At 47.7% G+C, this 17,059-nt stretch overlaps 1 protein-coding gene across 1 annotated transcript in view; it reads left to right on the top strand.

Annotated features, from left to right (window-relative positions):
- The window catches only part of TMEM272 (transmembrane protein 272), a 28,097-nt gene extending 23,458 nt beyond the window's left edge, over window positions 1-4,639 (top strand). The window contains 1 exon segment of the mRNA XM_065895917.1: window positions 4,307-4,639. Coding sequence (XP_065751989.1) covers window positions 4,307-4,639 — 333 coding nt within the window.
- The last annotated feature ends 12,420 nt before the right edge of the window (window positions 4,640-17,059 follow it).

Genomic DNA, 17,059 nt, shown 5'->3' on the forward strand with positions numbered 1-17,059 from the left:
ACACACACACACACACATGCACACACATAAACACACACACACACACAAACAGAACCGAGTGCCATATATAAAATTTCATTTGGACCCATTGTCTGATTTCTTTGTCAGCTTCCTTCTGGTGCTTGGGGCCTTCAAAAGAGGCTGCCCAGTGGCACTGGTCATGATATTGATCTGAGACGTCAAAGGAATGTCTTCAAGATGGCTGTTCTCACATGCAGTCGGTAGCCACCAGCTCTATTCTGTCTGGGGAAACATGTCTGATTTGGAGCAAGCATTTGGAGCCTTTTGTGTCTGAGATCACCTCACTGTTAAATACCCTCCTCTTTTGGCAGTGGTCTGGTGGGCAATGTTCTGGAATGTATAAATACAGGATCCTTTCTCTCAACATCCTGATGGGATCTACCCGGGGCTCTGTTTAGCTCCAAGGAAACTCAACGGCTCTTAGATCAACAGGGCTGCCTATGTGGCCCCAGAGTGTTAGAAGAAAGCTCTGATGGATTGAGTGCCATAGCGGTGCTCAAAACAAGGGCAGAGTTTTCAGCAGTAATTACCTCTGCCCCACCCTCTCTCGCTGGACTACCTCATGATCAGGTAGAGCAAGGTAGAACTTACCTTTAGAGATACTACTGTCCATGGAGTCTGTTCCTCTTAATAACAGCAACCTTTTCCTTTACGAAAGCCAGCCCTTTATGAAAGCCAGCCCAGAACCCAAAGGTAATTTATTTTAATGAACAAACCAGGGCCCTAATAAGCAGCATTGATTTTTTTCCTGGCAATCTAGAACTGTTTGAGGCCAAATTAAATTTTTGTGCTCATCACAGCGAGGCAATACACAGTGAGTCCATAACCATGAGAGCAATAGCAAACAGGCTTGTAGAATCCCCGGACAGAGAGGTTTACTAGTGAGGCCAGTGCTTTCTACTTAACCCCCTCGGAACACTGCAGCATCTTTGAAATGCATCAGATGGCACCACCGTATTGCACTGTATTGAAGAGAAGTGGGTGGACATTTCCGAGGGTCACCTAAGAACTGACAATCATGACCCATTAGAAGATCCTGACATGAATTTAGTAGGTTGTGATCACTTTAAAAAAATAGAAGAGGGCTTCCCTGGGGGCGCAGTGGTTGCGAGTCCGCCTGCCGATGCAGGGGACGCGGGTTCGCGCCCCGGTCCGGGAAGATCCCACATGCCGCGGAGCGGGTGGGTCCGTGAGCCATGGCCGCTGAGCCTGCGCATCCGGAGCCTGTGCTCCGCAACGGGAGAGGCCACAGCAGTGAGAGGCCCGCGTACTGCAAAAACAAACAAACAAACAAAAAATAGAATAGAAAATGTTAGTGCCTGATAAGTATCGTGTGATATACACGCACACGTGTGTGTATGGTAAGTTGACCATGTAATTTATCATCCTAACCGGGACACTGTTGAGAGTCCAGGGGGGCTTTAGTAATAGTCACGCCAGGAAAACAGCATAAACTGGCACCTCTCTGAGCCAGCCAGGGCATACGCTTACCCGATTACTAGGCTGTGACATAAAGTGTGTTTGCTACTGAGCACCGTGTTGAAAGAAAGTTTCAAAACCACTGACTTAGTGGCCGTTTGTCTACCTAACACTCCACTTCATCTTCCAGGACCCCACTTCTTAGTAATAATCGCTACCACCCCATGAGCACTTGCTATGTGCCAGGTGCCATGCTAAGGGCCTGGCCCCCATTTTTAAAGGTATTCAGTTCTCACAATGCCCCTTTGAGGCAGGTCCTTGTATCAGAAAGGATTTTTTGAATATAAGGAACAAAAAATCAGCTCTGGCTAACCTGAGAGGTAATTTGTTAAAAAAGCTCGCAACTTCAAAGGTTGGTGAAAGAGGAAGGAACCAGCTGGCTCCAGGAAGCATGGGCTGTGAGACCCGGGCAGTTGCTCTGGGCCAGCAGTGAAGTGAAATGAACCCCAGAGAGTTCCTCTCTCCTGGCATCAGGTGCCCACAAACCAGTCCTGGGAAGGTGGCTAGGTCCCTGGACCTTGGGTGCCAGGCTGACCCTGGTGTGGAGAAGGCGCCTCCAGGGAGGACAGGCCCTGGGATTCCCCCTCTGGATGCACGTGACAGTGGGGGCCAGCCCCCAGGGAATGGGACCCTATTAGGAAGGGAAATGGTGCTGAGTAACTGAACCCTGAGCTGTGCTGTCAGCTCCAGCTTACAGATGAGGGAACTGAAGCGGAAAGGTTGTTTCTCGTGGGTTTCCACGTGGTAAATGGCTGAGCTCCTGTGCGCCCCACGCCTGCCCGAGCTCATAGTCCTTCTCTTCGGCCGCCCTGCTCCTCCCAACTGGTTTTCTCCTGTTTCCCAAACCCACCACCCTTCATCTTTGCCATGCCACTCCCATTCCCACCTCTCCCTGCTCACAGGGGCTCGGAATATACCCCCTCTTCCAGGAAGCCCTCCCTGGATGCATCAGCTCTATGTGAGTGGCTCTCTGGACCCCTTTAAGCCCTCACTTCCTTTTTCTTATGTTCTGCCTCCCAGCCAGGCTACAAATCTTATTCCTAGAAAGCCTGGGAAACTGGACCATTTGGGAGCACTTTCCCGGTTTAGTAAAAAACCCCTGTGCAGGGAGATCAGCTCTGTGCTTTGTGACCACCTAGAGGGGTGGGATAGGGAGGGTGGGAGGGAAGGAGACACAAGAGGGAAGAGATATGGGAATATACATATAACTGATTCACTTTGTTATAAAGCAGAAACTAACACACCATTGTAAAGCAATTATACTCCAATAAACATTTTAAAAAAACCCCAAAAAACAAGCAAACAAACAAAAAAAACCCATGTGACTTAATAGCTTTGATTTAAGCACCTGGGTAGTATGGTGTAGATGGCGGTCAGAGGTGTGGACCGACATCCATCTCATCCTTTTACTCACTGTGGACCTGGGTGAAGTGACTTAACTTCTCTGAGCCTTAGTTTTCTCATCCACAAACCAGGGATAATAATATACAGCCCCTAGGTTAGCATAAGCATTAAATGAGATCATACAGGCCAAATGCTGGCCTAATCACTTCACTTAGGTTTCGTTATCTTTCATAAGTGATAACTTTTCAGTGTAGAAAACAAGAGAATACAGATAAGCACAAAGAAGGTTTCTAACCCAGTAAAGAGAGATACTGGAATCCTTCCTGGAGGAGGTGATACCTGTCTGGATGTTTATGAAAGAGTCAGGCTGGGGAGCAGAGGGGTCCCAGGATAGCGTGAGCACACAGTCCGGGTAGGGAGATGAGAAGCAGCCCCATACTGTTGGAACTTCAAGCACAGGGCTTCTCTAATGGGCCACACCCCACACACGTGCTGGGCTGGGTGTACAGCAGTGAACCAAGCATAGCTGGACCCTGCCCTTTCGTTCTAGTGGGGGAGAACTACTGGAGGTACACCCAGCATGGTCACTGTTGATGGGTTATATCGGGTGAGGAGCTGGGAGCATCCCTGGTTTCTAGCTTGGACATGTCACCAAATGAATACGGAAGATTGAGTTATGTTTTTAACATATTGAGCCTGAGGCCCGAGGATATTCAGTGGAACTTCTCCTGAGTCTGAGAGACATAGGAGGGCTTGGTGGGAAGGGCACCTGCCAGCTTTGGCTGAAGACACACCTGGTGTTATGCTCTGGCTCTTCCACTTTGACCCACGTGACCTTGGCCAACTCGTTCACCCAACTGGTCCTCAATTCCTTTGTTTCTAAAGTGAGGAAAGTGGTGTGCATTCCATAGGGTTGTTTTACATAGAACAATACGCCTAAAAATACTTTGTGTCTGTATTAGTCAGCTCAGGCTGCCTTAACAAGATTCCACAGACGGGGCAGCTTAAACAACTACCATTTAGTTGGGATCGGGGAGGAGGGCACTTCCAGATGATGACCAGATCCAGGGGGTGGTCGCTGGAGGGAGGCAGAGCAGGTCACTGGAGCCAGGGGGTGCCAAGGAACTGACCTCAAGGCTAAGGAAACAAACCAGAGCAACAGGGAGACTCTGGGCGCAGAGATGAACTTCAGTCAATGAATCCCTTGTCCAAAGCAATTCACACATCTATAAAATGCCACCAAGGATGCTAAGGATTGATGCCTTCATTCTCGCCAGTTCTAATTCTTCAAAATGAAATTTCACTCCTTGGCAGCATTTCCAACTCCAGTGTGTGCACTTTTCCTAATGAATCTTTCTCTGTTTCTCTCCTACCTTCTGTCCCCTCTCCTACCTTCTGTCCCCCCTCCTCCCCCTCCTTTGTTGCTCTGCCCTCCAACCCCTGGCTCCCTACCACGACCCAGATGTCTCTCCTACTGTACAACTCCACCAGGATGAGGCGGCTTCTGTCCAAGGCCGTGGTGATTGATGATGATGACGACGATGTATATCCCTAGAGGCAGAACGCGCACAAATATTACATCCACCTTCTCCTCAGCCTCTTCCTCTTCCTCTGGTTCTTTCTGGGAAATTACTGGGTCTTTTCTGTTTACCTGCCAGATTTCATTCCACCTTTCCAGCAGCTTCAGGATTACTGTGACAAAACCCTGTACCTCTTTGCGGTAGGTGTCCTCGTGCTGGGCAGCAGCTGTGTCCACGTGTGGTCCAGGTGGAGGTCTGCTGCTGAGGAAGACTGAGAACCAGTCCCTCCAGCACATGCATGCACACATACACACATGCGCACACACATGCACAAATACATGCACATACATATACACATACACAGACACACACACACACACACACTGTTGCAGGAGAAGGGCACGCTGTGAAAGCAGTGAAATCTTCCCTGCAGGCATTTAAGAATCCACCAAAATGCTGAGTATTCTAGCAGGCTAAAGAAATGATGGCCTGCCTGGGTCTAGGAAAGGCACATTTACTCTTTTCAGAGTGAGGATTTTGTATTCATAAGAGTTTTCAAAGGGGTTTTTTTTTTTGAAGGGATGAGGCAAAGAATGGGAGACCTTTTCAAATCACAGCTGCAGTTCCAATGACTGTTAGGAGAGAGAGGTTTGTTGTTGTTACTGCTGCTACTGCTGGGTCGTCATTCAGCCACGGACACCTTGAAGTTACAGAAAGAGCATGGACTTTCACGCAAGACACAGCTTTACTCGCTATGATGACTTTTGTTACGAGAAGGAGAACAGTGCTTTTATTTAACGAGTCCACCTGCCTTTGGGGACAGTTAAGGAGCATCTCTCCCAACCCCAGATCAGCTGGGTTTGCACTGACGGGTGGGGCCTCCCAAGGACAGCTGTAAAATCTGCCAAGGTCGAGGAAGTAGATTCCTGCTCGAAGCTGTGGTCTGGCCCGCTAGCCTGGCATCACAGAGAGAGCGTCGCTTTCACAGCGTGTTCTGTACTGCTGCAGACCCTTTGCTTGGCCTTGAGTCTGCTTCTTTCCCTGGTTATCTGTGTACATCTCTGTGATTTGCTGATGACATAAACCACTTTAGTGTGTTTTGGCTGGGTTTCCTGCAATGTGGCTAATGTAGGTGCTTTTGGTCTCTGAGTTTAAATACTCTACAGTAGCAAATCTACTTAATGCCAGGCTAGGGTTTGGAAGTCTATAAATCCATTTGTTTGGAAGTCCGTGATGACACCAAACAGCCACCACTACCGTGCCCTCTCGCCGCCGTTGTGAGATGAGGTTCCTAGGAGCTGGGTGCCGTGTCAGGGTGTCAGCCCCTGGGGTGGGGGGAACCCCTGTGCTAGAGAGCTCTAGATGAAGACTCTGTCATGTGTCACAGCTCCTGTCTGTCTTTACATGGAGCTGGGCTGCTGTGTGTGTGGGTGTGTGTGTGTACTTCATAATCAAACCAACCCTTGAGTGGCCACTGGTGTGGGGCACCTTCCTTTATCAGAAGTGTCAGCTCAAAGCAAGAGAGGCTCACTCCTGCCCGTGGCTTTAAGAGAAAAGGACCCGTGAGTCCCATGGTGCATCTCCATCGAGTTTGGAGGCATCTGTCACCTGGAGTCACGTTTGGTCCTGGTTTCCTCCCAGGTAAGAAGAAGGTGCTAGCTTTGCCCTCTGCTGGGTAGAGAGGGGAGAGCCCTTATTCCACCCCTGTCCCTCTGGGTACTTTCTAGTTTCCTTTTCACTTGAGCCGTGAAGGAAGACCAGAGGGTTTGCAGCTTGCAGTTCCTGCCCTCATTTGTGATGCCCCATGGCATTCTCGTCGTGCCACACGTTGCCCTCTCCGTGCTGGGGGCCCGAGAGGGTCTGCGGGCAGGCAAGGTGCTCCACGGGCTTGGGACCCAGACAGTTCTCTGGGCCAGCAATAAAATGAGTGAACCCCAGAGAGCTGCTGTGCGTGACTTTGCGGAGGGGACACTGAGTGACTCGGGGTGACATCGTCAGTATGCTATACCCACATGCCGGCAGGCTCTGAATGGTAATTTATTAGGGCCTCCCTCAAGGGATGGTGAGCCGCTTATGACGAGGCGCATTTCCAGAAAGCCGTTCAGGGCCAAGGCAAATGGTCCACAACCATGGTTCTCTGAAGGTCTGACTTAATCCAGAGATGACATGCAAACTGTGTAGGAAGTGATGGGCTGCTGGCCCTTGAACTGATTCCATTAGTACCATTTCCCTCATCTGGGCTTTTGGTAGGAGATGAGCGTGGCAAGCTCACAGCTGTGATCACTTGGCAGGGCCCTGGAGTGCGGGCATTCTACACTCATATACCTGCAGACTGAAGCACCAAGGCTGACCCAAAACACGGCCACCCTCCTCTGCAGGACGTCCTAAGGCAATGGTGCTCTGGGGAAATGAACAAGGTAACAGCTGAACTTTTTGGATGTTATGAAAACTCAAAGAAGAGATCCACACGGTTAGGAGGAATAATCAGTTGTTCCCTTCTGAGAAAAGTCTGCAGCAAAAAAAAAAAGTGTACACTGAAGTCACTTAATTCTATTTGCTACGATGGGCGTCGTGCAAAAACACCATCGTGCTTCTACTCCTTGCCTGCATCTCTCGAGATGGCAGTTGGCTGTGGTGCAATGGGATCATTCCACTGGGGTCGGCCACACTAGTGGGTCTCAGACCTCAGTGAACATCAGAGCTACCCCCGGGTTTGTTTAAAGTGCTGAATCCCAGCCCACAGGTATTCTGATGTGTGGGTCCCCACTGATGCTGATTCCATGGGTTAGAGAACCACACACGTGCCCTCAGCCCACGCAAGAGGCACAGACTGACCCAGGACGGCCCGATCCTGGCGGTGACCATTGAGGGCAATGTGATGTTACTTCCAGTGTTTCATGTTATTTCCGTCTGGTTTACCGTAAGGAGAGGCAAAGTGGTCAGTAGCTTCCGTTTTTGTGTAGCTGAATCTTGTGCTTCATTTCCTTGGGGGTATTTTCATGTTGATGAAATAAACTTGGTCAGTTTGTTCCTCAGCACCTTTCCAGAGTGCCCTGCGGGGAGAGGCTCCTCCAAGCCTTGGGACTCTACTTGTTCTTAAAACAGCGGCATCACCACAGGGGCAGACTTGCCCCTTGGAAGCCGACAAGCATCAAGGGCCTGCTCTAGGCAGATTTTGCTCCATAGAACTCATAATCCTCAGGTGGATGGATGGGTTTGTAGCGGAGATTCTAGAAAAATGAAGTAACAGAAAATCCTTCTTATTGATTCTAGTGGTATTTTTTTCTTTTTACGGGTATGGAAGTAAGAAGAAAGCAAATCTCTCTTTTATAGAGATCGAATTTCAGTATTCAGTTTTCAGGTCAGCTGGTGTCATAGCATCCAAGTTATCTTGGATATCTTGGGAGACAGCATTTTGCTATTTAGCAGAAGGAAAATAGGAGGTGGTGTCTCCGTTTTTTAAATTGAAATACATATATATACATATGTATACATATATACATATATATATACATATGTATACATATATACGTATATATACATATTTTAAATTGAAATACATATGTATACATATATACATATATGCATATATGTATATATACATATATATACATATATACACATTCTTTTTTATATTTGTTTCCATTATGGTTTATCACAGGATATTGAATCTAGTTCCCTGTGCTATACAGTAGGACCTTGTTGTTTATCCATTTTATATATGAGTTTGCATTTGCTAACTCCGAATTCCCAATCCATCCCTCTCCCATCTCCTCTCCCTTGGAAACCACAAGTCTGTTCTTTATGTCTGCGAGTCTGTTTCTGTTTCATAAAAGTTCATTTGTGTCATATTTTAGATTCCGCATATAAGTAACATCATATGGTATTTGTCTCTCTGTCTAACTTACTTCACTTAGTATGATAATCCCTAGGTCCATCCGTGTTGCTGCAAATGGCGTTATTGCATTCTTTTTTATGGCTGAGTAGTATTCCATTTTCTATATGTACCACATCTTCTTTGTCCATTCATCTGGCGATGGACATTTAGGTTGTTTCCATGTCTTGGCTATTGTAAATAGTGTTGCTGTGAGCATAGTGGTGCATGCATCTTTTTGAATTATATTTTTGTCTGGATATATGCCCAGGAGTGGCATTGCTGGATCCCATGGCAGCTCTATTTTTAGTTTTTTGAGGAACCTCCATACTGTTTTCTGTAGTGGCTGTACCAACTTACATTCAGGAGGTGGGGTGTTTTCAAATACATCTTGTGTTGTTTTCTCTGGAACGCTTCCATAGATCAGTTAGCTTTTAAAGTTTAAACTTTCTTACTGCATTGTATGGAAGTATAATTCCACTTTATAGGAAAAGAAAAGGCAACTGGTACTTTCTGCAGGTTTGTACCATACCAGATGTGGTATCAAAGGTTCACATATATGGCACGTTCTAATCAGGCTCCTGAAAAGTCTCATGATTCAAAAGCCCTTTGTTCTGATCACCTCCTGTTCATTCCATTGGTGAGAGAGGGGTTCCCTGCCCTAAATAGGGTGGCCAAACACACAGCACCTGACATTGAACAGATGAGATGGACAGCCTTTTTTTTTTTTTTTTTTTTTGCGGTATGCGGGCCTCTCACTGTTGTGGCCTCTGTCGTCACGGAGCACAGTCTCCGGACGCGCAGGCTCAGCGGCTATGGCTCACGGGCCCAGCCGCTCTGCAGCATGTGGGATCTTCCCGGACTGGGGCACGAACCCGTGTCCCCTGCATCGGCAGGCAGACTCTCAACCACTGCACCACCAGGGAAGCCCTGACAGCCTTTTTTGAGTCACATGTACTCACAGCCTGGGGAGGAGGCTGTGACCTGCTGCGTGATGCCACATGGAGATTGCGTGCAGAAACACAGTGAACAACCAGGGCTGTAAGGGGTCCCACTTTGTAGTAACAAGAGGGTGGGGTAACCTCTAGTTCCGCAGGAGGATGGGATTGGTTTGTCTGAATAATTTCGCAGGCTGGCAGGGAGGTGAAGCCTGTGAGGTTGCCGAGAGGGTGGGGTGTGGCCAGTCTGACTGATCAGGGAGCTAGCCGGGTGGGTAGCTTTCCCCGCTGGGTGCGGGCAGATCTGGTGAAAGCACGGGACTCTCAGCTAGGCCTTTGGGCCTCTCCGAAGCTCAAAGATGTCAAGGCGGCCCATGAAATTTTACGCCTTGCAATACGCCCTCCAAGATCAATCCCTGCCTGTATTCATTGGCCACACTCCCTGTGTTACTTAGTCCTGGATTCAAGTCTGGCTTTGAACTTTCTCAACCACCAAATCATCAAAGGAGATATAATCAATGATAAGATATGCATTGTGCATGAAGTTCGCCCCCTACCCCAGCACTATCAAGGTGAGGACACGCATCGTCTCCTTCCTGAATAGCTCTGTCCCTGGTTGACAGCACTGAGCTCCCGTGAATGATTTTCCCCACAATTGCAAAAATCTTGCAGTCTGATTGGATTCTTCCAAGACAAATTTTTTTTCACTCTTTATCTCTTTACTTTAATATTTCAGCCTTTAAAATGTCCTGTAGCCTGTACTTTTCCATAGCCACACACACAAACAAGGCATTTTGCAAGTCAGTCTACAGTTTATAACTGTGTTTATAAAGAAGGCAGTTTCAGTTCAGTTGCCAGTCCTCTGGGGCAAGGCGTTGTGGCCCAGCTTCCCCTGGTCCCTTGTGCCAGCCCAGTGGGGCCGCCCCAGCTGCAGCAGGTGTTGAAGCTAATGGCTCATACCTGCAGCCTTTCCGGAGCCCTTCCTTGGTTGGGTAGAGCCAGCTTGTGCATGAGTTACCACTCCCTTGCACGTGCACACGTATACACACACAAATGCTCGCGCGTGCGTGCACGCACACACACACACACACACACACACACACACACACACACACACACACACGGTTATCCGTTTCTAAGGACTGATTGGGACAAGAGGGCATCCCAGCTTCAGGGCAAGTCAAACTCTGGTGTCATTTACGCGCCAGAGCTCCCCAGGGGGTCAGGCCAGACTTCACAGAAGCCACATCCTTTCCCAGCTTCTTCCTTTTTCCTGTCCTTCCTCCCTGTCTTGCATTCTGGTTTCTCCTGAGACCACTCCCTCAATACATCACATTAAGTGAAGCTCCACTTCAGGCTCTGCCTCCGGGGAACCTGACCCAGGACAGGGCTATTTTTCCACAGCTGGAGGCAGGAGCTATATCAGTAGTACAGTCCCTTTTATAAGCCCTTTTATTTTCCTAAAATGACTGTTTTAAAACTTTGTTTTCTTTATAAAGGTGATACACGCTTATGGCTAAAAATTCAAGTAGCGTCAAAGCTATAAAAACTTAAAAGATGACCTAAATGGGAAGGAAATCCAAAAAAGAGGGAATGTATGTATACATATAGCTGATTCATTTTGCTGTACAGTAGAATCTAACACAACATTGTAAAGCAACTATATTCCAATAAAAATTAATTTTAAAAAGTAATATAAGGCTAATATGCATATTAGGTTAAAAAGTGATGTGATCATTTAGTTTACTAATTAAAAATGTGTCTGAAAAAATTAAAAAAAATAAAAAGTAAAAGATTTCAAACCCTACCATAACTCTTAGTTCTAGTCCCCCAAGAGGTCACCAGCATTCATCTTTTAGTCTCTTTCCAGAACATATCTGTATATATTTAAGCATAAATACGTGATTTTTATATAATTTACATCACATTATTCATACTACTCTGCAACCTGCCTTTTTCCATTTACAAACCAAGAACTTCTTTCCATCGTCAACGCAAAGAGACCTGCCTCAAAAATGACCAATACACATAAGACTCATTTAAATAGGCCCTTTCTCTGTAACTGTCAGGGCCGATCATTTCTGTGAATCAAAATGGAAAAACTAGTAGTTTGACATTTTATTTTGCCAAATGAACAACTGAGAGCTCAGTTTGACAAAGTAGTTGTCAGTTCCCCCCTCGTGTGCCAAACAAATGAGCCTGACTGAACCCAAACTCCCTGTGAAATGATTGAGGATCCGATTAGATCAAGGGCACGTGACCCACCCGAGGGCAACTCAACTCAACGGTCCCCAGCAGTGGATTAAAGCTCGCGAGAGAAAAGAAGCTGAACTGGTTCTGTGTTATTCACATCCACAAAACCACGTACGTAAGGAGCAAACTATCCTTCCAATAGAGCATCTGTGTGTGAGTGTGTGTGTATGATTAAGAAGCTGTATTAGGCAATGAACACAAGACGGAGGCAGCACCTGAATATCACAGAAATTATAAGACATGTTTTAAGATACATAACAAAAGTAATAATTAACCACAGAGCAATACCATCTCACACCCACTAGGATGGCTACTATAAAGCAACAGCAAAACCCAGAAAATAACAAGTGCTGGAGAGGATGTAGAGAAATTGGAACCCTTGTGCACTGTTGGTGGGGATGGAAAATGTTGCAGCTGCTACGGAAAAACAGCATGGAGGTTCCTTAAAAAATTAAAAATAGAACTGCCATATGATCCAGCAATTCCACCTCTGGTTATATACCCAAAAGAATTGAAAGCAGGGTCTTTAGAAGATATTTGTACACCAATGTTCACGGCAGCATTATTCACAATAGGCAAAAGGTGGAAATACTCCAAGTGTCCATCAAGAGATGAATGGATAAACAAAACGTGGTGTATACATACTACGGACTAATATTCTGCCTTGAAAAGGAAGGAAGTTCTGACACACACCACGACATGAATGAACCTTGCAGACATTATGCTAAGTGAAATAAATCAGTCACGAAAGGACAAATACTATATGCGTTCATTTATGGGAGGTCCGTAGAGCAGTCAAATTCATAGAGACAGAAAGCAGAATGGTGGTTGCCTGGGGCTGGGGGGAGGCGGGAAGAGGGAGTTAATGTTTAACGGGAACAGAGTTTAGGTGTTGTAAGATGAAAGGCTCTGGAGACGGATGGTGGTGATGGCTGCATGACAGTGTGGATGTACTGAATGCCACTGAGCTGTGCGCTTCAAAAAGGGTTAAGACGGGAAATTTTATGTTACGTATATTATACCACAATTTAAAAATACGTAAATAAAATCATGTATTCCTCAATCCTTCCAAGCCTCCCCAGAATGATGGAATCACCCAGGATTAAACAGCTGGCAAGGGCAGGGCCATTTAGACATTCCACGCATATGTAAGGGCACACATGCTCACAGGCTCACAAAAACCCAGTCTCACTCTTAGTTGACTGAGATCTTAGTGTCCCGCCTTCTGTCTCTGAGTGTCTCTGACTTAGTGGGGGGGGCGGTGGGAGAGGTAGGCGTCGGGGAGAGATGCTGGTGGAGGGAACGGTGAACTTGCAGCCACCCAGCCAACACAGGAACCAATCAACCAACCAAAAAGAGGAAGGAGATGGTAGATGGTAGAGGAAGTTTCCAGCCCCACACAAATGACTGAAGGAAGAAACTGAAGAGAAGCCCCCAGGAGAAGTGTCCCATCCTTATAGAAAAGGGGTTAAATGTGTGGGGTCTGGACCCCGACTGTCAGGTTGGAATCCTGGCTCTGGTACTTTCTAGATTCTAGTGTGATCGTGGACACACCTTGAAATTCTCTGTGCCTCAGTCTACGCATTGGAAACGAGCTTAGAATAGTGCTTGGCACATGGCAAGTAGAGTATAAGTATTTGTTAAATAAGAGAAAAGGTCCTGTATTTCACCCTCACTCCTATGCCTCAAGGACTGGGTGGTTTATAGTGCCGTGTAGAGGGGAAACTGAGGCTCGGAGAGGTGCAGTGTCTCCTGTGAAGAGGCATCAGAGCTGAACGCAGGTCTTCTGACTCTTGATCCCAGTTCTTGCCACTGCGTGTCTGCTGCCCTCTCCCTGTGTCCCTTGGTGGCCTTTCTCCCGAGCCAGCAGTGGGAACCAGGTGGTACAGGGAGCATTGGTCAGGGTGAGTCACAGCAACCCCTCAGAGCATTCTCTGGCTTCTCCGACTGCTTTTGCACTGAGGACCTGTCTGCCCTGAAAGGACAGCCCTAGAAACAGACTGCGTGAGACTTTCAGACCCACACAAGCCCCGTCTGCGGGGAACCATTTCCTTCATCAGTTCCGTTAACAGGGTGACTGATCGACCCAGGCATCACGACCGCCCCGCCCTTGGCCCATCTCGTCCACGTGCCTGGTTCTTGGAAAGTGGACAGGGCTAGGGAATGAAGGTGCGCCTTTGTGTGTTTTTTAATTTGAATGGTAACTCATGAACATAGTACAGAATTCAAAGGCACCAAAGGGTGTTCGGTGTAAGCAGTCTCTCTCCCCACTGACAGCTCTCTTACCAGAGACCTCCGCCCCATGAATAGCTTCCTGTGAAAGGAAGGACACCCTCAAATCCATGGATCTGCCCTTCAGGGAACTGGTTCAGATGCCCCAGGGGAGAGCGAGTCTGTAAAACTGGTGGCATCAAGTGACTTGGGGAGGCAACCAGAGGGGCAGTTCTGAGTGGGGTTCTACCTCCCCCTGGGTGCCCGTGTGGGTGGGTCATTGTCTGCCGTGTCATCCCTGGGCTGCTTCTCTCCTCCCTTAGTGTGAACCCCAAGAGGCAGCCTCGGGTTTCTTATAAGCCTTTTGCAATTAAGGCTGGGAGCGCCCATCCCTTCTCGTGAATATGGAAGAGACGGGTTCCTTAATCCGTGTACAGACAGGGTCAGGACACTGAGGAAAAACAGGGCTCAGCATCAGAGACCTTCCTCCCGACCCGCCACCTCACCCGCCTGCCTTTTTGTTCCCTTCGCTTTCATGTCTCTTCCCCACCCCAGCTGCACACTAAACACGTACAATGAGCAGTGCCTGCGCTTCCCATGGATTTATGATTTATGGTTATTCAGCTTATTACCTAAGTGGTTTTGCCAGGTAAAATATTAAGGCACCACTGCCATTATAACCTTGTCTTCCATGATCTCATTGGCAGCTGGTGTTGCCATGACAACTGGGCTGGAGGAACTGGTACTGAATTTCAGTGGAAGAGATGCAAACACTGGTGTGTGTGTGTGTGTGTGTGTGTGTGTGTGCACGCAGACTTCCCATCATGTGTATCTGTTGTGCAGAAAGCCATAGATTTCTCAATCCTCACCTTCTGCTTCTCCTTCCAGTTTGGTCAAAATTAGCTTCAGGGCTCTAAATCAATTAGAAGCAAGCTTTAGAGGATGACTTCTTTGTGTGGCTTTTGAGTAGCAAATTGGAACCAGGGACACAGAAGAAATATCTTCGAGGCTCTCTACCCACATGAAATGAAGCAGCTACACCCACTCGATGTCGCTCCTTTAAAAGCACCTGGGGCCTAACTTATTGAACATCTTTGTGTAATTCTCTTAGTAGTCATAGAAAGTCAGAGCTGGAAGGGGCCCCAGATGTCATCTATCTAATTTCCTTTTCATTTAGATGAGAAAATTGAGGCCCAGAGAGGCTAGGTGACTTGCCCCCATACAGTACGGTCCAGTGAGAGGCTGTTGGCTCTGGAACCCCACTGCCTGGCTCGAGTCCTGGCTCCATGTGTATTTACTGTGACCTCAGCCAAGTGGCTTACCCTCTAAGTGTTTGTTCATCTGTAAAATGGAGATAATAGTGAGAACAACCTTACTAGGTCATTGTAAGGGTTAAGTGAGATAATCCACAATATTTGGACATATTAAACCCTCAGTAAATTTTATCACTATTGCCCAGGGTAACACTGAGAATCAGTGACAAAACAGAACTAAAATCCAGCTCAGCTAACTCCCACTTAAACTGGACCCTTTTCCCATTAATCCCGTCCTGTCCTTTGTTTCTTTTTGGTGTGTATGTTGCTTGTCATCCAGGGGAGACTGGAGTTCCCTTTTGAGAAGAGGTTGTCTTTTCTTAAAACCTCCTATGAAGTGTGTACAATGCAGTCCCTAGTGGATACTTGTTGATTTGAGGATAAACATTACACGCTTCATGCACTCATGGAACGTGGATGGAATGTACATGGCATGGGTGTAGCGTAGGAGGGAAAGAATGAGAAGAAAACTTGAGGGAAGTGAACGTTTTTTGATCACCTCGAATGAAAGCAGGCAGTTTGCTCAGCTCTTTACAGATGGCTTTAATCATCACAACCACCCCATGAAGTGAGCATATTCATTCCCGTTCCACCAACAAGAAAACTAAGGACGGAGTAGGTCTGCAGCATCCCGGGCTTTACACCGCAGGTGGAGAGAGCTGGGTTTCCACCCACCCTTTTACTGCAAGGCGCTGCTGATGTCCTCAATACACTGTGTGGTTCAAAAGAATTTCTTACCCCCTCTGTGAGCCAAAAGCACATTTCCTGAGGTGGTGAGAGAGATTCAGAGCAGACTGATACCTTTTCCATCACTGACACAGAGTCTACAAAGCACAGTTGTGTAACTCTGGGGGTCCAAAATGTTCTCCTGGTCTAACCTGACTGGCATTGAAAGTCACACCAGGCTGGGTGGCTTTACAGAATGCCACTTGTTTAAACTTCCTTTCATCACTCTGTCAAAAATAAGAGCAATGCCGTGGAACCTCACAGTCCTGTTCAGAGGAGCAAGCTGTTCTGGGGAAATTTGTTTCAAAAGGTATTCTGCATTAACTACACGCCCACTTGGGAGGGGGCAGTGATCCTATATCGTCTATCCTAGGTAATGAGGCCATTAAACCAGCTGGTCTCTGCGCATCTTATGTAAGTGTGTCTCAGTCTCTGGGTGAGTTGGGTAAACCAGTACAGAATTTAACGGCGAGAGGTTTCCTAACTGGGACTTAGAGATGGAGGTCAGATGTGGACAGGGGTGCCCAATTCCTACATATGGGGCCCAGAAGGGGCTGGATGACTTGTCTAGGATGTAGGCTGACACAGCCACTATGCTTTTTTTTTTTTTTTTTTTAACTAACACAGTATGTTTATTTGGCCTTGGGGGATCGGGGACGCTGATGAAGATTTGGAGGCGATAAAGGGCCCCTGGCACTGCAAGACGCTGCAGAACTAGTGGCACAGGTCTGTACTTTGGAGACAGACTTACCTCTCCGGAGGGAGAGAGACCCAGCCCTGCCTCTCCACAGTCGTTTCACTGTGTGCATGTTACTGACCTGACTTATTGCACCTGCTGAAGAGGCCATGTCCCTCCGCCTAGATACTGGGGGCATTTCGTGAAATAAGGTAGGTGGGAACTTAGAAAATGCTGGTTTTTCAGTAACCCCTATGATAAACCCATCAGATGAAGACATCTTTTTAGTATCAGTAAGCCTCATCGCTTTTATTCCACACAATTTTCTGGGGCATCAGATTCTAGGAGGTGCGCTTCGGTGCCATCTTTGCATCCTAGTCATACCCCCAAAACGTGCTGACGCCCGGCTTCGACCCAGAGGTGACTATGCAGACCTTCAGCGCGGCCCGCAGCACGGTCTGCCCTCCCTCCCCCCGCCCCCCTCTCCAGCCTTCTGAGGCTGGGGCTGGAGGGGGGCACTCTCCAGATCCGGGGCAGGAGGGGCGTTCCACGTCGTACGGAGACGCCGTCGCATTCCCAGTGGAGAAAAGCCCCAAATGCCGCGGTTTTTATGTAACTGGGATGATGTAACCGCTGGCTGGCCCGGGGTGCGGGGCGGGGCGGGGCGGGGCGGGGGCACCGGGAGCGCGGGCCCGCGAGACTCT

Source organism: Phocoena phocoena, chromosome 18 (genome assembly GCF_963924675.1).
Source record: "Phocoena phocoena chromosome 18, mPhoPho1.1, whole genome shotgun sequence".
Lineage (NCBI taxonomy): Eukaryota > Metazoa > Chordata > Mammalia > Artiodactyla > Phocoenidae > Phocoena > Phocoena phocoena.